We start from the raw sequence: 21,318 nt of genomic DNA on the forward strand, positions 1-21,318 counted from the left end.
AATGTACTGTGGGTTCATTAGCCACATCCTTCCCAAACACTTCACTGATTTTGAGCTGTCTGCACTGCATTTGTTCCACACAGAACTCATATTAGAAAATAATAGGAATTTTTGACTTATCTATGGTTTCACAAAAATTGCTCTAAAAAAATGTGAAAAATAATCACAAGCCAAAACATGAATTTGCAAGACTGAGGATGTACCTTCATAATAAAAACAAAAACCAAGAAGTGTCAAAGTAAAATGTCAGAGATATCAACTGTCACACTTAGAACTTAAGAAAATCAGGCATTTCATACTTAATAACCTAATATTTCTTTGCTGAGACTTTCTTTCCATTCATTTCAAGAGTATTCACTGTTACCTTCGAGAATTTTTATAATAACTACTTAGAAGTCTTTGTCAGATAGTTCCAACATCTTTTTTTTTTTTTTTTTTTTGGTGTTGACTGATTTTTTTCTCAATTATTTGTATGTCAAGTAATTTTGTATTGTATCCTTGACATTTTGAATATATGAATTTCTGGATCTTATTTAATGATACATAGAATTCTACTTTTCATTTTGTTTTAGTAGGCATTTAGTACAACTGAACTCAGGCCACAAGTTCCAACCAGCATACTGTGAGTTGTTTCCAGTGTCAGTTCAGTTTTTAAAACCTTTACAGTGCTATTGAATCCGTCTCATGTGCACACAACCAGCAGCCAGTGTGAGACTTGGCTGGCAATCTCTCCTGTAGTTCAGTTCAGTCTATATATTCTTTTGAGACAGAGAATCACTCTGTTGCCCGGGCTAGGGTGCCGTGGCATCAGCCTAGCTCACAGCAACCTCAAACTCCCGGGGTCAAGCAATCCTTCTGCCTCAGCCTCCTGAGAAGCTGGGACTACAGGCATGCGCCACCATGCCCAGCTCATTTCACAGTCCATGTATTCTGTTTAGTGTCAGAGCCACAAAGGTGTAGCTTGAGGGTGAACAGGTGCTCATAAATGATAAGGGGTTGCTTTCCCAAGTCCCTTTCTCTCCACAATTTCCCAGTACTTTCTGATTTCCTGGCAGTCCTCCAGCCAAAAGGCTGGGGCTTTAGAGGCTATGCTGCATGTCTGACGATGCTTGGGGGAGGACAGAGAGTAAAAATAAGCAATGGGAATTTGTTTTACTGTTAGTACCATAAGTCCTCCAATTAGAAGGAAAGTTAACCCTAGCTCAGTTTTGGTTTTCTTTATATTAAGCTTTCCTTTATTCTAGTTGAAAATGATCCTTTCTTCTTATTAGTACCATCTTGACTCCATTATAACACTTATATACTTTGAAAAATAATTTTCTGATCAAATATTCTCTTCCCCAATAACTATAATGAAGGGTACAGATTTATGCCAAATGCATGTGATAGCAAAGTGTTTTTATTACACTTCGATGACAATACACATAAAAATTAAAAGTTCAAAATGTTTCTATGACTAGCCAATAAATTGCTGCAACTTTTGCCAGCTAATGCTTATGCCCCCAAACTTTGGAACACAGTATTTTTCAAAAACTGTTCTGGAAAAGCTTGACTATGATAAAAATGATAGGCAGAACATTCTATTGTTCTTGAGCTTTCTCCCAAAACGCTGAATAGCAACAGATTGCTAAGGAAATGTAGCTTGGGATAGTCTGAAAAATACAGTTTCAGGAGACAGATTCAGTTAAAATGTGAAGCATTTTAATTCCAGCATTCTCGTGTAAATAATTGGTGGATTCAAGCAGATCCAAGAGTTGGATGAGTGACCATAGTTGATAATGTTGACACAAATGTTAGCTATAACAAACTGAGATGAAATGGAGAAAATAATATTGAAGTAACTGATGTAGTAAAGTATCTCTGGTCTGATTAGAATATACAAATAAAAGTTGAGAGGTTATTAAGATCAAAAGACAATACCTTCAGATAAATAGAGATAATGAGAAGGAATCAATGATTGAGGAAACATACTTCACTATGATGATGAGCAAATTAAGGAGAAGGATGAAAAAAAGCAGGTAAAAGGATATGGGAAAAAATAGTTCAGGATGAAGAAAAAAATTCTCTCACAATAGCAGGGGAATTCTACAGACAGACAAGAGGATTTCTTAGTGAAAACAAATGTCAAGATGAACTAGAACAAGTATGAGGTTCTGGAAGAGAAAAAGGTTTGCATAAAAGTGACCAACTCTCATCCAGCCACACTAACTCTTACTGTTTCTCAAAAGCAATAGTTTCAGAAACTTTCTTGCTCAAAGCTCCAAATTTATATACTGCCGCCTCTAAAGAGGCAGAAGGACACCAACCTAAACTGAAATGTACTGTATCTCTGCACTTACCTCCTTCTCCTCAGGCTTGAGGAATGGTTTGATTTGAAATACATCAAATATAAAGATATAAATTCTATCACAAAAGAATTTTATAGTGTATTTAATTATATTATGATCACTAATGTATCTGCTTTCATAATTTTATGCAGATAAAAATGTTATAATGATGGTTTAAAGCTGATTCAATCACAATTTTATAAGCTTATTTATCAAAAGTTAAAATAGAAGACTTTTAAAAATAGCTAAAAAGGTAACACATGTCAGTGTTTAATGTTTCTGTAACTGTTGGTAAGGCTTACATCTAAATCTGATGCAGAATTCTTAATGGCATTGAAACAGTTCTTTCTTTAGCCACATGGTATTCATTGGTACTATGAGTCTGGAAGAGATTGGCTATGGGTACCACTTCTTGTCTTCAGCTGTGATTGTGCAATATCAGCAAGAGCACTTTGTATCTTTTCCAGAAGCATGTCCCCTCGATAAACAACATCCTCCAGACATGTGGCAGCTTCATGGTTTTCTTCTTCTAGCTTATATAAGCTAGCAGCCTTTATAAGACACAAATTGAAAAACCATTAGAATTAAGAAGGAAAGAAACTCTAGCAGAGAGATTTAATTTTAAATCTAGATGACTTAATGACCATTGTGATATATTTTTTAGTAGCAGAAATTCTAAAAATCAGATAACTTAAGAATTTCCCTTGCATGAATTATCAAAAAGAATGAATTTTTAAAATTATTTTTTATTTTTTTGAGACAGAGTCTCGCTTTTGTTGCCCAGGCTAGAGTGAGTGCTGTGGCGTCAGCCTAGCTCACAGCAACCTCAGACTCCTGGGCTCAAGCAATCCTACTGCCTCAGCCTCCCAAATAGCTGGGACTACAGGCATGCGCCACCATGCCCGGCTAATTTTTTCTATATATATTAGTTGGCCAATTAATTTCTTTCTATTTATAGTAGAGACAGGGTCTCGATCTTGCTCAGGCTGGTTTCGAACTCCTGAGCTCAAATGATCCGCCTGCCTCGGCCTCCTAGAGAGCTAGGATTACAGGCGTGAGCCACTGCGCCCGGCCAAGAATGGATTTTTATTTTTTTAATTTTTTTCTTTATTTTATTTTATTTTTTTTGAGACAGAGTCTCGCTTTGTTGCCCAGGCTAGAGTTAGTGCCATGGCGTCAGCCTAGCTCACAGCAACCTCAATCTCCTGGGCTCAAGCGATCCTTCTGCCTCAGCATCCTGAGTAGCTGGGACTACAGGCATGCACCACCATGCCCAGCTAATTTTTTCTATATGTATTAGTTGGCCAATTAATTTTCTTTCTATTTATAGTAGAGACGGGGTCTCGCTCTTGCTCAGGCTGGTTTTGAACTCCTGACCTCGAGCAATCCGCCTGCCTCGGCCTCCCAGAGTGCTAGGATTACAGGCGTGAGCCACCGCGGCCAGCCAAGAATGAATTTTTCAATTAGAGATCTCTAGATATCTGTATGCGACTCTCTTCCACATTACTTTTGGACACTATTATTCTACTCCACATCCAGAATGCCATCCTCCTCTCATTCTTCACTAGGAAGAGAAAAACTGAGGAAAATTGGAGATTTCCTTATAACTCAAAATTGGACAACTATATACATTCAACACAATCTTCAATAGACTATACCAACTCCTAATAGTAAAACTCTCATCTTAAAGTAACTTTGAATACTATAACAAAATATGCTAGGGTTTGAATGTTCCAAAATTCACAGGTTAAAATCAAATCCTCAATTTGTGATAGTATTAAATGGTAGGGCCTTTGGGAGATACTTAGGTCATGAGGGCAGAGCCCTCACAGATGGGATTAGGACCCTTGTAAAAGGGCTCCAGGTTGAAAGGGAAGCTCTTGCTCTCTTGCCCTTCTGCCTTCCACCATGTCAGGAAGTAGAAATAAGGCCCTAAATAGATGCTGACACCTTGATCTTGTACTTCCCAGGCTCCAGAACAGGGAGAAAATAAATTTCTGTTCTTCATAATTACCCAGTCTTAGGTATTTTGTTATAGCAGCAAAAATAAACAAAGATAAAAGGCACTAAATCTATCTCTTTTAATTCAAAATTCTCCATTACTGATAAAATTCTCAAACAAATAGACACTTTTACCTGCAAAGCAGCTGTAGATTCTTCACTGGGTAAGGAATCTATCAAAACATCAATATCTTTTGCTGTTCGTGCAATCAGTGCTGCAAAAAGCTGGGCATACTCTAGAGAAAGATAGGTATTACTAAATTAGGATATTAAAGAACCTTAAGTTTCCAGAAACGGAAATTAAATTTTAAGTTAATGAAGCCAGAAAACTTTCTTTTCTTTTTTTTTTTTTTTTTTTGAGAGAGTTTCACTTTGTTGCCTAGGCTAGAGTGAGTGCCGTGGCATCAGCCTAGCTCACACCAACCTCAATCTCCTGGGCTCAAGCGATCCTCCTGCCTCAGCCTCCCGAGTAGCTGGGACTATAGTCATGTGCCACCATGCCCAGCTAATTTTTTCTATATATATTTTTAGTTGGTCAATTAATTTCTTTCTATTTTTAGTAGAGATGGGGTCTCACTCAGGCTGGTTTCGAACTCTGGACCTCGAGCAATCCACCCGCCTCAGCCTCCAGAGTGCTAGGATTACAGGCGTGAGCCACCGCGCCCGGCCCAGAAAACTTCACATAACTTTTTCTGAACTAAGATTCTAATGATTTTAATCTAATCTAATTCTAATCATGAGAATCATTGAGTTAATGTGTAATTTTAACACATCAATCCTACTGCACATTTAGCTCCAACTGGGAATTAAGCATAATGTATTTTTTCTCATTTATTAGGACAATATGGTGGTCACTTAAAGAAATCTGTAAATGGTATGCTTTTCTTATTAAGGTCCTTCAAGTAAAATTCAGCTAAATTTATACAAATTCTCTTCAAAAGGAGCAATAATCTTAACCTTAACATTTGTACCCATATATTTTTTATTTTATTTTATTTTTTTTATTTTTTTTTTAGACACCAGCTGCAGTACAAGTGTACCCATATATTAAAAAAAAGAGTAGAAATTTAAACAATTATTAAAAAAGGATCAATAATCTGTTATTTGACATGAAGAGAACTATGAGATATGAATTTACTGTGATGCATTCATTTCTTTTATAACAAAACTTGCAGTAACATCCTCCAATAACATTTTTAGAAAAAGCCCACAAATAAGTTAAATTTCTCAATAAATCTAATTTTAAAGTATTAGAAGAAATATAAGAGTCAAACTTAAGAGAACCAAAGAAAACTTATTTACCTTCTGTAGGATTGGCTGGTTGGTCTTTGTTAATTGCTGTCTGAATGTTATTAAAAGAGGCAGGGGGACCACATTGCTGCAGCACTCCAATGGCATTACAAAACTGATCTGCAAGCTTGGGCCAAAGAAAACATGTCAAGGTTAGAAATAATTTATAACTTTTAAGGACTTCATTGGTAATGACAACAAGTTTCTACAGAAATCTCTAGGCAGAGGATTAAAACAGAAAGGAATAATTATTGATAAGATAGCCAGTTATTAATAACAATGATTAAATGTTTTTTTTTTTTTTTTTTTGAGACAGAGTCTCACTTTGTTGCCCAGGCTAGAGTGAGTGCCATGGCGTCAGCCTGGCTCACAGCAACCTCAATCTCCGGGGCTCAGCGATCCTACTGCCTCAGCCTCCCGAGTAGCTGGGACTACAAGCATGCGCCACCATGCCCGGCTAATTTTGTGTATATATATTTTTAGTTGGTCAATTAATTTATTTCTATTTTTGGTAGAGACGGGGTCTCGCTCAGGCTGGTTTCGAACTCCTGACCTTGAGCAATCCGCCCGCCTCGGCCTCCCAAAGTGCTAGGATTACAGGCGTGAGCCACCGCGCCCGGCCTGATTAAATGTGTTAATCCTTCAAAAAAACTAAGTTTGATATCAATCAGGATGAAGTTAAATTTGATGTTAATCAAGTAAAAACAGTGAAAAAATACAAAATAAACTTCTTCTGAAGGTAATAGAATGGTAAGTGGCCCTAAGTTTCATAAAAATGTATTATTCATGCACGGCATATATGATTACTTTTCTGGATTGCAATAGTTATTTAAAAGTGCAAAGATATAGTAGGAAAAATACTGTTGGAGAAGGCACCCTAAATAATCAGAAATGTATTTCTCCAAGACTCAATCTGTAAACTCCTGGTATCTGAAAGTATTCCTTAAGCAGTTTTGAAGATTGAGAATACCAATTCCTTACCATCTCTAAACTAAATGCTTCTATCCTTCTTACCAACTTCTCTTGCTAGTCTTGACCTCTCAAACCTCAATTCCTATTTCCTATCAGTGAATAAGCACTTCCAGTGAGTTTCTCTGCCATTATTTCAATGAGAAAACTCAAAGTTAACTATTTCCTGTTTAATATCTATCTAATTTGTATGGAGAGTCAACCAGGCTGGTCTTCCCAATCAACCAGTTTAGCTTCACATTCTTACTTTCATCTTCAAATCCTGCTAATACTACAAATCTTTCTCTTCTCCTTCTATCATTATTGCTGTTGCCTTAGTTCAACCAATTATCTCTTACTTTCATCTTCAAATCCTGCTAATACTACAAATCTTTCTCTTCTCCTTCTATCATTATTGCTGCTGCCTTAGTTCAACCAACTATCTCACACCAGAATTACTACAATAGCTTTCTTTCTGTTTTCTTGTTCACCATGTTATTTTCACCCTGCTCAAAATATTTGAGCTCACTCCACCATAGTCTTCAAAATAAATCTCCAACTCAGGATGTTTCAGTTTTCAATAATCTAAGTCTATTCTAGTTATTCTTCACTTATGACTAAATGGCTTTGCTTATGTTTTGCTAATTGTAATGGAGCAGTAAGTGCTCAGAAGATATACAAACCTAGATCCTAATCCTGGTTTTATTAATCTGATTAGCTGTTTTCATTTTTAAATTGGGAACATTCTCATATCACAATGTTGTTGTGAGGAATAAAGTACATGCATGTAAAAAAATATTCCACACAGTGGCTGTTCTATCCTTCAAAAGCTTTCAAGATCCATTCAACAAATATTTATCGAAAATCAACTCCATGACACATTGTATTATACCACATTATAGTGATACAGTGAATGTGACATAGCTTCTTTATTCAGTTTTCAAAGGTTTAATAGCATGTTAATAACATTAATATTAATTAACATATATAAACATTGTTAATAACAAATGTTAACAGTTATATAAAAATTAATTATGATTAGGCTAAATGCTAAGGAGATTCCATTTTGGCTCCATCATTCTATATTCCAATTTACTTCAGCACTTATAGCTACAAACACTTGATTGTAACTCCCTAATGACATATTGTTTTTGTACCATTTAAATATCTCCTGAGTATATGACATCTCTTTAATGTCCTTAAGGAGCAGCTCTTTGTAAAAACATGATAGTGCTTGCATACACAGCAGGCACTCATATTGGTTAACCTAAAGGCTTCTCTCCAAAATCTAATTCTCCACAGCATACCTACCTTGGAGTTAGGGCTATATTTTCTTTGTCTTTACTATCCTTCTAGTTACAAGACATGTATGAATATGCAACATTTTCCCTAAAATGTTTCTATCCAGCAGCATGACAGTTTTTTATAAAATCTTAAGAGTATCTCCCTGAGGGAGGTTGGCTGGCAGCCAAGGCAAGTCTCTGCAAAGTAGAATTTATCTTGCTGAATACATCAACATTTAGGGGGTAGTCCTCTCAGCCTTAAAAGCTCCTATGTTATTCACATAGTAGATCAGTTTTTCACAAGTAGACTCAAACTCTTCAAGTATACAGAGACTAATGTAGTAAAAAGGTAAAACTCAGGCAGATCCTTCAGGAGTTATCATAGGAAATGACAGGTCCATGTGTGTTATTACCCCTAAAGATCTTCCAGGGCAACAAGATGTAGAGGTGGAAGAAAGCAATACTGATCATCTTGACCCCATGTAGGATTACACTAATGTGTGTCTTAGTTTTTAACAAAAAAGTTCAAAAAGTTTTTTAAAAAATTTAAATATTATAAAGTAAAAAAGTTTCAGTAAACTAAGCTTAATTTATCCTTGAAGACACACACAAAAAACTGTTTTATAAATTTAATGTAGCCTAAATGTACAGTGTTTATAAAGTCTACAGCAGTGCACAGTAATGATCGAAGCCTTCACATTCACTCACCACTCACTGACTCACCCAGAATAACTTCCAGCCCTGCAAGAGCTATTCATGTAAGTGCACTGTACAGGTGTATCTTTTAAAAATCTTTTATGTCATGTTTTTACTGTATCTTTTCTATGTTTAGATACACAGATACCACTGTGTTACAACTGCTGTTACCAAAAGCTCAGCACTTGTCCTCTGTGCTACATCAGAAGAAATAGGACAAGTTCTTCTCCTTAGAGGAGAAGGAAAGAGAAGCTTACCAATTTGCTGGCCAAATGAGGAGGATGGAGACTACCGTCTGAAATGCCATTGTTCTCCTTCTGTGCGGAAGTATCGAGCTATGAAAGGTTCTGATCAATCTCATCTTTGGCTAAGAAAAATCTCATGACCTCCGCTTTGGGATTCATCCCATCTTTAGTTAAAACAATCTCTGGACCTCCATTCGGAGTAAGCCCATTTTCAGATTAATCCCATTTGGGGCTAAGGCAACCTCCACCCTGACAATTCCCTCGAACCATCTCCTGTGGCACAAAGAACAAAAGACATTCCCTTCCCACCACTGGCCTGAGGCAGGGATGCAAGTCCTAGTTCTCCAAAGGGAGTCGGGGATATTTTAAAGAGACATAAAACATTCCTACCATTTTTTTTTTTTTCAAGCCATTCCTTCTGTTACATGTTTCCCCCTGTCAACATTACCCTTCCATACATACGGGAGGAGGGGTGACTACTTTGTTGCACTGCCTACAGTATTCCGTGCAGTAACACGCTGCACAGGCTTGTAGCCTAGGAGCAACAGGCGATACCACCCGGCCTAGGTGTGCAGTAGGCTGGACCATCTAGGTTTGCACAGGTACATGCTATGAATATCGCACAAAGACGAAATCCACAAACCAGGCATTTCGCAGAACACATCCCCTTCCTTACGGGGACCACGACTGTGTATATATACACGTATCTTTTGGCTTGCATATACTTTCCACTCAGGCACAGTATGTAGGAAAAGAATAACCAAGACGGATACATTTAAGGGAGCAAATTACAAGACCTGACCATTAATAAAGGGTAGACTTTCTCAGAGACATTAAAGACTCAAATAAATGGAAAGATACAGGAGGCATTAGAAGATTCGCTATCATAAAGACGTCAGTTGTCCCCAAACTGATGCACGCTGTGGAGCGGCCCAGGGATGGAAGGAGACCCTCGCGGTCCGCAGGCACGAGCTGAGATCAAAAATAACACTTCGCACCTCACCCTCGCTCCCGCGCCAACCTGACAGTGCCGGTGAGGGAACAATACTCCCCGCTAAAATTTAATTACGAAAATCGAATCAATTCAGACCTCTCGAGATCCTCTCAGCGGGTTAAAACCGGTTAAGGGAAGAAAAGAAAAAAGGAAAGAAAAGCTCCTGCTTCACATCCCCCGAAAGAGCAGAGATCCCACAGCATCCCTGACAAGGAAATAAAACAGCTCCCAGAGAACACGAGAGAAACGTGAAGGCGAGGGGTCTCGGTGGCGCGTCGGGGGACGAGAAGTCGTCCGCGTCTCCTCGCGTCAAAAGAGGCTGCTCCCTCCCGCAGCCCCCGCGCGCCGGGCAGCCGGCCTCAGACCTCCGACTTCACCGAGGCGCCTTCCGCCTCCGTGAGGCGAGCGCTGTTTGCTGAAGCCCTGCCTCCGTCCGCTCCCCACGTCCGGACGTTTGTCTCTCGGACCCCTTTCCTCCCTCGCTTTACCTCAGGAGACAGAAAGGCAGAGAGGCTAATCGAATGAAACCCCTTACCGAGTTCACCGCGTCTTGCAGTTGCGTGAGACGATCCGCCATGTTCTTCCCGCACGCAGAGGGGAAGCTAACGCAGCTGCTCGTGCGCGATTGGGCAGCTCTAGGAGACGTCCCGGCCAATCGCCGGGCGACGTCCTTAAATACTAGAAAATTTGGGTGGGGCCAGGGCGGGCGGGCTCCCCGCCCGGCGCGGAGGGGGTGGGGCTTCCCTGAGGCTGAGCTTTATTTAGCTGACTGGACCCGGGCGAAGGCCAACTCTTTTGAGTAGCTGCAGCAGTTACAGTCCCGCGTCTGCTCGCTTTTGGGGGAGGGGCTTAAATAGTCTTGAGGTTGTTAGGTGTTAAACGCTTTACAGAGACTGTTGGATTCTACGGAGTTTTTTTTTTTCAGTGATTTCTCCTACCTGGTCATGTGTTCCTTTTTTAAACAGCACCTTGATCACTTTCCGTTGCTTCTGCTTTCCTTAGGTGGACCTCAAAACACGTACCAGCAAGCGAACTCGCACACACTCGGGAGTCACAACATCGACTTTAAATTCCACAAGATCCAGTTGAAATCCACCAGACAATGAGGCAGGGCTGGGTTAGGGTGCGTCGGCTGTCGTCCCTGGGCCGCCCCTGGGCGCGGGGTCGGGGTGGGCGTCGCTCACCCCAGGGGAGACCGCGCGCCTTCATTCTGAGGGTGGGTGTGTCCCCGGGAAGCTGGCACGAGAAATGGAGCAGTTAAGTGCTAACCCGGGCTGTGCGGGCTGTATGTGGTGAAAGAAGGAAGCGGGCAAAAGCGGGAGGAGGAAGGAGAGCATTCGGAGCTAAGCAGGTGAGGGCGTGAGAGCAGGTGACTAACAAGAACCCCGTGTGAGAGACAGGGGAGGGGTTGGTGGGGAGGAGTGTCCCAGTGTACGGTCGGAAGAGAAGCGGTTCCGGGAAATAGGCGAGATGCGCGGGGAGGGCGGGTTCGATTCTAAGAAAGATCAGCCGCCCTATGTCGATTTAGAGTTGGGACCTACTTGAGAGTTTAAACGTGAAGAGCGACAGTAGACACTTGGTATTCAAGGAAAGTTGGCCTGGGGACAGTCTGGTAAAGAAGAAATGAGCCTGGGGCCAGGCGCGGTGGGTGGCTCACGCCTGAGATCCCAGCGCTCAGGGAGGTGGAGAGGGGAGGATCGCTGGAGGTTAGGAGTTCGAGACCAACCTGAGGAATGAGCGAGACCCGGCCCTACTAAAAATAGAAACAATTGTCCGGGTGTGGTGGTGCACACAGTAGCTGTAGTCCCAGCTACTTCGGGAGGCTGAGGCAGGAGGATCACTTGAGCCCGGGAAGTTTGAGGTTGCTGTGAGCTACGGGCTGACGCCACGGCACTCTAGCTCCGGCAACAGAGTGAGACTCTGGAAAAAAAAAAAAAAAGAAGAAGAAATAAATGAGTTTGGAATCAGCAAATGACTGGTTTGTGAGGTTGGAACAAACATTTTTTTTTAAAACGGAGTCTCTCTGTTGCCCAGGCTAGAGTGCAGTGATATCATCATAGCTCACTGCAGCCTGTGGAACAACCTCTTTTACCCTCTTTCTCAGGCTGATTATCCCTGATTGCTTTCTTGGTGTGGAGCTCAGTTTGTCGGGTTTATCCTAACCCTTGCTGGGAAGCTCCACTTCTGCTTCACACCCATCCCCCACCCCATCCCCAAACAATCTGCACACCTACTGGAGCCTAATTAGAAGGCCGGTGGGGCACCTCCCTTCATCATGGGATTAATGAGTGATGACTCTAATTTGTTTTAACTCTCATTTAGGGGTAATCTGCAACCTTCTCTTCCCACCTACAGTTGAGAATGTACCGTGTGCCAGGAAGTACATCAGGAGCTAGATTTGTAAAGATGAATAAGCCCAGGACTCAGTAAAAGGAGGGTTTTGCAGATGTCCAAGAGTGAGAAGAGCTGGGCCTAGAATAGGGTGTGGACCAGAGAGGAAGGAAAAACTAAACCACTTTTGAAGAAAAAATTAATATAGATGGTTGACTGATTGGATACAGCTTGGCCCACTAAATAAGAATATTAAGCCTGTTTGAAGAGTACTTGGGCGCCTAGAGTAGAGGAATCACTTTAAGACAACTCATAATATGGCTCAGCTTTTGTCCTGTCATTATGTTCCTCACAGGTCTTCAGTGGTTCCACACAGACCTCAGGTTGATGTCCAGCCATCTCTGCCTGTTTGTTTTGGTTTTGGTTTTTGGACAGGTTCTTGCTTTGTTGCCTGTGGCTACAGTGCAGTGACATCATCATCGCTCACTGCAACTTCTAACTTCTGGGCTCCAGTTATCCTCAGCCTCCTAGAGTAGGTAGCTGGCACTACAGGAGTGCACCACCACACACCCAGGTAATTTATTTTTTTGTAGAGACAAGAGTCTTGCTTTCTTGGTCTGGCTGGTCCCCGACTCCTGATCTCAAGCAGTCCTCCTGCCTTGGGCCCCCAAAATGCTGGAATTGCAGCCTCGAGCCACCTCACCCAGTCTGAATAATTTTTTTTTCTTTAACACCTGTTCATATTATGGTCATTGCTACAGATTGTTAGCTTAATAGTGGATGGACTGAACATGTAATTTCCAAGCTATTGTTCATTACAATGAATAAATTAAAAATTTAAACAGGAAAGGAAAGCAGGAAAATTTTCCCCAAATAACTTTGAATCTACAACTCTAATTCCACGATTATCTGACAAGCCGTCTCTCACATGGACTACTGTCTCTTGAATAGCATTCAGGTATGAGATTTGAGAGAGGAAGTTCAGATTCAAGCTGTAAGTCTTCGAAGATATTTAGCCTAGAGAAAACAAAACTTTATTTTTAAATGTGGTGCTTATCACTAGCTCAGTAACCACTACAGATACAACATCTTTCCAGCATTTTTATAGTGACATCAACCTTAGCTGCTAAGGCAACTGCTACAGGTCCCGGGGGGGACTGGTGGGGGGGGTGTTGAGAAGAGAACCTGCAGCCTTTCTTTCTTTTTATAACATGACACCGTGATTCAAAGGTTCAAGGCAGCACAGAGTCTTCTAAGAAAAGGATCCTGAGTTTCATCCAGCTGGTCCTGACACTCTAGGTGAGAAGCTGGGCTGCTTTCTTCCTGTCTGAACCTAATTTTTTTTTTTTTTTTTGAGACAAGATCTTGCTCTGTCACCCAGGCTAGGGTGCAGTGGCCTGATCATACCTGCAACTCCTGGCCTCAAATGATCCTCCCACCTCAGCCTCTTGAGTAGCTAGGACTACAGGTGCGTTCCACCATGCCTGACCTGGACCTAGTCTTTTTTTTTTTTTTTGAGACAGAGGCTCTGTGGCCCTGAGTAGAGTGCAGTGGCATCATCATAGCTCACTGCAACTTCAAACTCTTGGGCTCAAGTGATCTTCCTGCCTCAGCTTGTCAAGTAGCTGGGACTACAGGAGCTCACCATTGAGCCCAGCTAATTTTTCTATTTTTCGTAGAGACAGAGGTCTCACTCTTGCTCAGGCTGGTCTTGAACTCCTGACCTCAAGAGATCATCCCACCTCTGCCTCCCAGAGTGGTAGGATTACAGGCCTGAGCCACCATGCCCAGCCCTCAACCTAATCTTAATCTGATTTTGTGCCTTCCCCTAATTGCCTGATGGGCCATAGATCTTCCATCAACCTCCTGTCCCTGACCAGGATAGTCAAAGATAAACAAAGATACATCCCAAAGCTGGCAGTGGGCAATGTGGAAAAGGAGTTCTAAGCCCATCACCATACTTACCCTGTTCTTGGGCTGCCCAAGCCATCCTCAGAGGGAAGGCCCTGGGTTTCTGATGGGAGCAAAGGGAGTGATGTAGAGTTCCTCACTCCAGTGTAGAAGGTACACGGCCATGTGGTGCCAGTGACAGGAGCTCCTCTTACTGTTAGGCTCCTGGAGGCGTTTGGCCACAACAAAAAGTTATTTTGCACTATAACGGTGGTTTTCATAAGAGGAACTTCTGGGGGCTCCCGGGAGCGCCGCGGGCTGCGAGCCCCTCGCGTGCCAGGAGGAGGCGCGCGCTGCCTGGGAACGCCCCCAGCGCCGCCGCCCGGGAACCCGCCGCGGTGACGCACGGAGGGGCACGGTAGGAGGCGCGGGTGAGCGCGCCCGGGGTTAAGGGTTCCAAAAGGAAACCTCTCGCTGGAGTGAAGGATTGCTGCGGGCCGCTCGCCCGCGACTGCGGGGCTGGCAGGTGCGAAGCGTCTGCACCTGGCGGACGATGGCGCCGGGCGCGAGCGCCCCGGGCTAGCGCGGGCGAGGCTGCTGGGCCCCGGAGCGCACGCCCGCCCCCCTCCCCGACCTTGGCGTTGGCCCAGCCCTGCCCGGGCAGCTATGGAGCTCCTGCGGCTGCTGGTCCTGGCGGTGCTGGCATCGGAACGCAGGGTGGCTGGTGGAGCCGAGGTCTTCGGGAACTCCAGCGAGGGTAAGGTCGGAGGCGCCTCACTTCTGCACGTTGCTTTTGCATTTCTTGCAAGGTCAGAATTCATTCGGCTTCTATCCACCTAGCAGGAGTTGTGGTGCAGGGGCATTGCTGCACGCTGGGTGGAGAGTTCGGAACCGACAGGAATGGACCAGACTTCTTTTCTACAGTGGATACTCCCATTGCTAAGGAGGCCTTACTGTCAAACTCTTAATTTAGGCTTGGGAAATGGGAAGAGATAAGTAACTGTCTTTTTCGGACGCACTGTTATCTCCCTTAGGAAGCAGCCATGTTTGTGGCCTTAATTTAACATACTAAAGCGCTGCTCCTTTACTCCCTGGTGGACTGTCAGCTTCTGGACAGCGAGACTTGGCGGGGAATTTAGGGCTTTATGATTGGTGGCCCTTCAAGCTGCATCAAGCGTTTACACTCCAATATCCAACATCCATAATCAAATTGGTTATGTTCTGCAGAGTTTGGGAGGAAAAATGAACCCAGAATGGGACTTAAAAAAAAAAAAAAGAGCCTTATATGATCTAATCTGTTAAAGCCATTTAGAGATAGGAAAACATTCCACACTCACAGTGAGAGATAAAGGACACTGTATTACAGATACATAGACATATAGAGAACCAGTGTATACGCGCAATTCTACAATTTCAGCCACAAATGAAAAATAGAAACACAAACATTTACTAGTCCCGATATCAAAGAGTTGTTCTCCTTGTGGTTGAGAAATTCCTAATGAATTTGAGCTCGAAATAGACAAATGGACAAAGACTAACAAACTGTATTCTCCATTGTCTCTCACCCAACAGGGAATAGATCTCTATAAGACATTAATTCATTTACAGAGATCACCAAATTTTCAGTCATTGCAGCTACCAACAGACAATAGCTTGTCATCTGTAGAGGAACTAAAAAGAAAAACAATGGAGAGTAAAACTAAAATTAGAAAACCAAGAATCAACAAAGTTCTGTTGCCACTTCATATCCACCTGTGGGAATCAAGAAAAAACATGTCTGGGCTTGGCTTCCTCTGAGGTACACCATTTCTGATGATTTTAGGTGACTCTTGCTCATCTTCCTGGGAACTCAGAATGGGACTTTGTATTGTAGGTCTTGTGCTTGGTGAATGGGTTTTAGTAACAGCTGCTGGTTTGTTAATATAAAATGTACACAGCACTAATCATGTGCTTTTCCGTGAAACTAAGCACATTCTCAGTTTCGTTTTGAGCTTAAGAGACTAGTTGCAGTTCAGAAACATAATATTTTCTGAATAATGTGATTGTGTGTCTATGTCCTTAGCTTTGAAAGACCCTTTTACAAACTGAATTCTAGGGTCTTTGCATAGGACTAAGGCTAAACTAAAAAGGGCAATTATATTTTTTGCAGAAAAACCTTGTTTGTAATAGGGCACTAATATTTACTGTGTGCAGTATGTGCCAGGCACTTTCCATGTGCTGTGTTATTTAATTCTCACATCTTTAATGATACATAATGATCATCCTCACTTGGCACAGGATGAAGCTGAGGCCTAGGACACTCATTACACAAGTGAATAGCCAGCTAGTAGAGGCACGGATAGGATTTGAACCCAGGTGTGTCTCCCTGCAAATTTCATGGTTCTTCCACTTCAGTAAAGCTGCCTTCCAATAAGAATATTTTGTGATTGGGTGTGGTAGTTCATGCCTGTAATCCTAGCACTTTGGGAGGCCAAGGCAGGAGGATTGTTTGAGGCCAGGAGTTCAAGACCAGTCTGAGCAAGAGTGAGACCCCATCTCTACAAAAATTGGGAAAATTAGCTGGACCTGTTGGTGCGCACCTGTAGTCCCAGCCACTCAGGAGGCTGAGGCTCGGGGATCGCTTGAGACCAGAAGTTTGAGGTTGCAATCACTCCTCTCTAGCCTGGTGACAGAGCAAGACCTTGTCTAAAAAGAAAAAAAGAATCTTGCATAGTGTGGTGCTTTATATTTAATCCTTTTGTGAATCCTCATTCATCAAAATAGCCTTATGACTGAGGTAGAAGAGATGCTGTCTCCATTTTAACAGGTGAGAAATTTGAGATGTTGAGTTTGTGGTTGATCCAGGCCAGCCCCTGAGACAGGGTGGACTGGGATCCGGCCTTTTTTTATTTCTAGTTTGGTGTCTTAATATTTAGCACCTAGAAATTTTTACACGAAAGTTGAAAAATTTGAGTAGTAATTTGAGAAATTAATATTTTTCCAGACATTATTTCTTGCCTCTTTTCTATGATTATAGCATGGACTAACAAGGTTATTCTTTTTGCCATGCATTAGTGTTCTTGTTCTGTGCAGGAGAGGGACAATGTGGGAACTTAAGTGCTGAGTGATAATAAAAGCTGATATTCTCCCCATCTGTCAATATGGTAAAGATCAGAATGGAAATTAAGAAAGACTTAGTTCAAGACTTTCATGACCCTTCTGGAAAATGGCTGGATTTCTGTTTGATGATTCTGATAACGATACAAACTGAAAAAATTGAGCAACTGCTGTAATTTACCCATCTTTAGCAGGGCAAGCTAACTTGCACAACTTGAGTAGTGGCTTGAATGCTAAAGGAATCTTTGAAGGTGGCTGATGGAGTTCCTAGAATGTGAGAGGAAGGTATTTTCTGGGACCAGCAGGCACAGGAAAAGAATTGAATGTATAAATGGTTTTCCTTCCTTTTGGAGTCCCAGTGCACTATTACACTTAACATCTTTCATTATCGTTTTAGATTTATATCCAGTAACTGACATGGAATTTCAAAGTAATTGGAGTTGAGCAAGGTGTCATTTGGGCCTTCCAATGTTTGTGCCATGGTTAGTGCTTTATGCAAGGTAGCAGGCCAGTTGTGGAGTTACTTGCAAGTGATGCTTTCTCTCAAAAGTTTGTGAAAGGCAGTACGGTCATTTTTGTGTTTCCTTTGAACTACTAGAGCTATTAAACATTCGTAAGAATATAAAAATGAGAAATTGGGAGGGGCGATTGAATGCTGGCCAGCTCAAGTGGCTGAACCATTTTTGTCCTTAATCTTCTATCTGAAGAGAATTATGAAAACTAAGCTTTGACAGATCTCTCCTAGGGTTTGGTTGTTGTTTTGAAGCACAAACAATGGAGATAAATTTGAGGTAAATTTTAGTAAAATAGTAAAAAGGAAGAGTTTGAAATGCTTACAGTTGCCAGATTAGATCTGATTGGGATAGAAAAAGGAAAAGATTAGGATTGGGCAGCTCTTTTTATAATGGAATTACTGTAAAGAAAAAGTGACTCTTGGTAAAAATGGAAGATGCATATGAAAAGTAGAAAAAAGTCCCTTTCTATGGCTCAGATGGAAAAAAAATAAAGCCACTGCTGCTTTGAGGAAAGCTACAGTGTGAGTAAGTGCTCCAACTTGATGTTAGCCATTTGCTCGGTAATATCATTTGATGTGTTGTCTTTTTTCCTCCTACTCCCCAAGTCATAAGATCTAATTGTCTCATAAAATGCTTCTAATGAATTCTTTTCCACATGGCTTAGAGGTGAATGAAGTTAACTTCCTGTTAACTTCTTCAGGATATATTTTGGGTGGGTGCCCTCTTTTGCCAAGTCTGTTTTTGTGAGTAGAAATTAAATGCAGTTTCTGTGCTGCTGCTTTAACTTTCAGTATCTTTCATTGTCAGTGAATGGAAGTCTCTTTCCAACTTGATGCTTAAGAGGTGGTGGGCATTTCTGTGAATTCCTGTACTTGCTAGTCCCTTTCTTCCCATTAGTTAATTTGTAGGGCCATTCTGAGAATGCCTGTTTTTTTTGTTTTTTGTTTTTTTTTTGAGACAGAGTCTCACTCTGTTTCCTGGGCTAGAGTGCCATGGCGTCAGCCTAGCTCACGGGAACCTCAAATTCCTGGGCTCAAGCAATCTTTCTGCCTCAGCCTCCTCAGTAGCTGGAACTACAGGCATGCACCACCATGCCTGGCTAATTTTTTCTATATATTTTTAGTTGGCTAATTAATTTCTTTCTATTTTTAGTAGAGACGGGGGTCTCGCTTTTGCTCAGGCTGGTTTCCAACTCCTGACCTTGAGTGATCCGCTGGCCTCGGCCTCCCAGAATGCTAGGATTATAGGCGTGAGCCACCTCGCCCGGCCCTTGTTTTTTGTTTTTAATAAGGAGATGCATGTCTGAAGCACTGGAAAGCTAATTAAAGTTAATAATGATAATTTATTGTGTAGCATTTGACAGTTTAAAAAATTGTCTCTCATTTGTTTGATACTTTTAGGAGCCAACTGATGTATGTAGCACAGTTATGTCAATTTTACCAAGACATGAGGAAGCAGAGGCCCAGAGGAAATAAGTTACTCACTTGAGGTCACATAGTTCAACCGTCATTCAATAAACATTTATTATGTTCCCAGTAGGTGACTGACTATACTCTACTAGGCACCAGCACATCCAATGTGACAAAGCCCTGCACAGCCAAGAGTCAAACCACAACTGGTTTGGTGAAAATGCAATCATCTGTAAAAATTGTGAAATGGCTGTTGGGCTGCCAGGGTTACACTGCCACAGTATTTTCACACAGAAGTTAGGTTAAAGATAACTAAGAATAGGAGAAAATACGTTTATCCTTCCTTTATTTGTTGAACATTGTGTTAGGAGTTCTCAAAGCTGGCTAAACATTAGAATCACCTGTAAAACTTTTTTAAAAAGGTATATTGGTGAAAAGACAACTAGAAATTTAAACTTAAAAGAAAAAGTAAATTTACAGTAGTATCAAAAAGCAATAAATATTTAGGGATAATTATAATGGGATATGGAAAGACCTCTACAGAGAAAACTATATATGTCAACATTCTTGAGATAAATTGAGAAACTTAATAAATAGAAGAATATCTCAGATTCATAGATTATAAAATTCTATGTTTTAAAGATATTTCTCCCTAAATGATACATTCAGGGCCATCCCAATCAAAAGCCCAGCAGGCTTTTATTTAATGGATATTGACAAACTGATTTCTAAAGTTTATATGGAAATGGAAAGGGCCATATATAGTGAGACAGTTTTGAGGAGGAACAAATTTGGGGCAGGAGTCAAGACAGTGTATATATTGGTGTTAGGATAGACAAACTAGTAGAACACAATTGAGAATCCTGAAACAAACACGTATGCACACTTGTGTGTAAGGTGGAACTGCAGAGCAATAGGGAGATGGTGATATTTTTAATGAAGGTTGCTATGTCAAGTAGATATACATATGGAAAAAAATGAACCATGACTCCTTTCTCACACCATATGTAAAAATCAATGTCAGGTTGATTTTTAGACCTAAATGTGAACAATAAAACAAAGTTCTAGAAGATCACATGGGGAGCGTATCTTCATGATCTTGGAATATGTTGGCAAAGGTTTCTTTAAAATGACACAAAAAGGACTAATCATAAAGGAAAAACTTGAGAAATTAGACTACATTAAAATGAAAACTTTTGATAACGAGAGTGAAAAGATCAGCTATAAGAGTGGGAGAAGGTATTTGCAATTCATATCTGACCGAATACTCATATCCGTGATGTATAAAGAACTCCTAAAATTTAAGAAGGGCAGACAATCCAATTTTTAAAGCAGGCAAAAGACTGGAATGGATTCTTTCACAAACTTTGTGTACTTCTCTGGGTATTATTTAGTTAATATTTGTTTTTTAATTGATATCTGGATCCTACCCTTAGGGATTCTAATTTAACTAGTCTGGAGAGGGTTCTAGGCAACAGTTTCTTAAAAGATCACTTCCATATTACTCAAATAGCCAATAAGCAAAACAACATGTTCTTAACATTTTTAGTAATTAGGAACATGTTAATTAAAATCACAGTCAGATACCATTATACACCTAGCAGAGAAACTGATGATACCAAATGCTGGAATGTTGATTCTTGACCTACATGATGATTTCTTCATGGGTGTGTAAACTTAGTGTACTTCTCTGCATATTATTTAATAAATATTTGTTTTTTAATTGATACCTGGATCCTGCCCCCAGGGATTCTAATTTAACTAGTCTGGAGAGAGTTCCAGGCAGCAGTATGTATTTTTTTTAAATCACCTCCAGATTTATAACATGTAACCAGAGTGTATAACTACTGCATTACAATTTCTTTATTATAAGGATACTTTATGATCACTGTGGAAAATTTGACAAGTAAGATGTGTAAAGAAAACAAAACAAAACAAAAATCATTTAAAATATACCCCCAAGGCCAGATGCAGTGACTCATGCCTGGAAACACTTTGGGAGTCCAAGGCAGGAAGATCTCTTGGGGCCAAGAGTTCAGGACCAGCCTGGGTAACATACTGAGACCCTATCTCTTCCAAAAATAAAGATAAAATAAATTCCCCAGAGATTCCTCCTCTTAATACCCCTACTTATTTTTAAAGTGACCAGGTTTTAAATAATAGTAAATATATACAGTATTCCTCCTGGTTCTTGCTACAGGCATTTAGGGAAAAGGGCATCATCTTTTTGTAGCTTTTGGTAAATCTAGGAAGTAACATATGAATGCTGTTAACTATTCCTGAAGCGTCGGCT

General features: G+C 41.0%; 2 protein-coding genes across 3 annotated transcripts in view; one reads left to right on the forward strand and one right to left on the reverse strand.

The window, feature by feature from the left end:
* Positions 1 to 1,383: 1,383 nt before the first annotated feature.
* On the reverse strand, positions 1,384 to 10,471 carry MED21 (mediator complex subunit 21). The gene is made up of 4 exons (XM_012739533.2): positions 10,320 to 10,471; positions 5,631 to 5,745; positions 4,464 to 4,564; positions 1,384 to 2,878 (listed from the first exon to the last, which is right to left on the reverse strand). Exons 1-4 carry the CDS (start codon positions 10,359 to 10,361, stop codon positions 2,702 to 2,704), a joined length of 435 nt encoding a protein of 144 aa, XP_012594987.1. The 5' UTR covers positions 10,362 to 10,471; the 3' UTR covers positions 1,384 to 2,701.
* Positions 10,472 to 14,393: 3,922 nt separating this feature from the next.
* The window catches only part of TM7SF3 (transmembrane 7 superfamily member 3), a 41,539-nt gene continuing 34,614 nt past the window's right edge, over positions 14,394 to 21,318 (forward strand). For both annotated transcript variants that reach the window (XR_012921466.1, XM_076007548.1), the window contains exon 1: positions 14,394 to 14,762. Coding sequence is in view for 1 of the 2 variants with exons in the window: in XM_076007548.1 (XP_075863663.1) it covers positions 14,672 to 14,762 (91 nt within the window). In the remaining variant the exon portion in view is untranslated. The remainder of the gene's footprint in view (positions 14,763 to 21,318) is intronic.

The sequence above is a fragment of the Microcebus murinus genome, chromosome 10 (assembly GCF_040939455.1).
Source record: "Microcebus murinus isolate Inina chromosome 10, M.murinus_Inina_mat1.0, whole genome shotgun sequence".
NCBI lineage: Eukaryota > Metazoa > Chordata > Mammalia > Primates > Cheirogaleidae > Microcebus > Microcebus murinus.

Coding starts and splice junctions, on each gene's coding strand:
- MED21 (XM_012739533.2), bottom strand. CDS start 10,361: ATGGCGGATCGTCTCACGCAACTGCAAGACGCGGTGAACTCG. Junction 5,746..10,319: donor TGCAAGACGCGGTGAACTCG/GTAAGGGGTTTC, acceptor CTTTGGCCCAAG/CTTGCAGATCAGTTTTGTAA. Junction 4,565..5,630: donor ACCAGCCAATCCTACAGAAG/GTAAATAAGTTT, acceptor ATCTTTCTCTAG/AGTATGCCCAGCTTTTTGCA.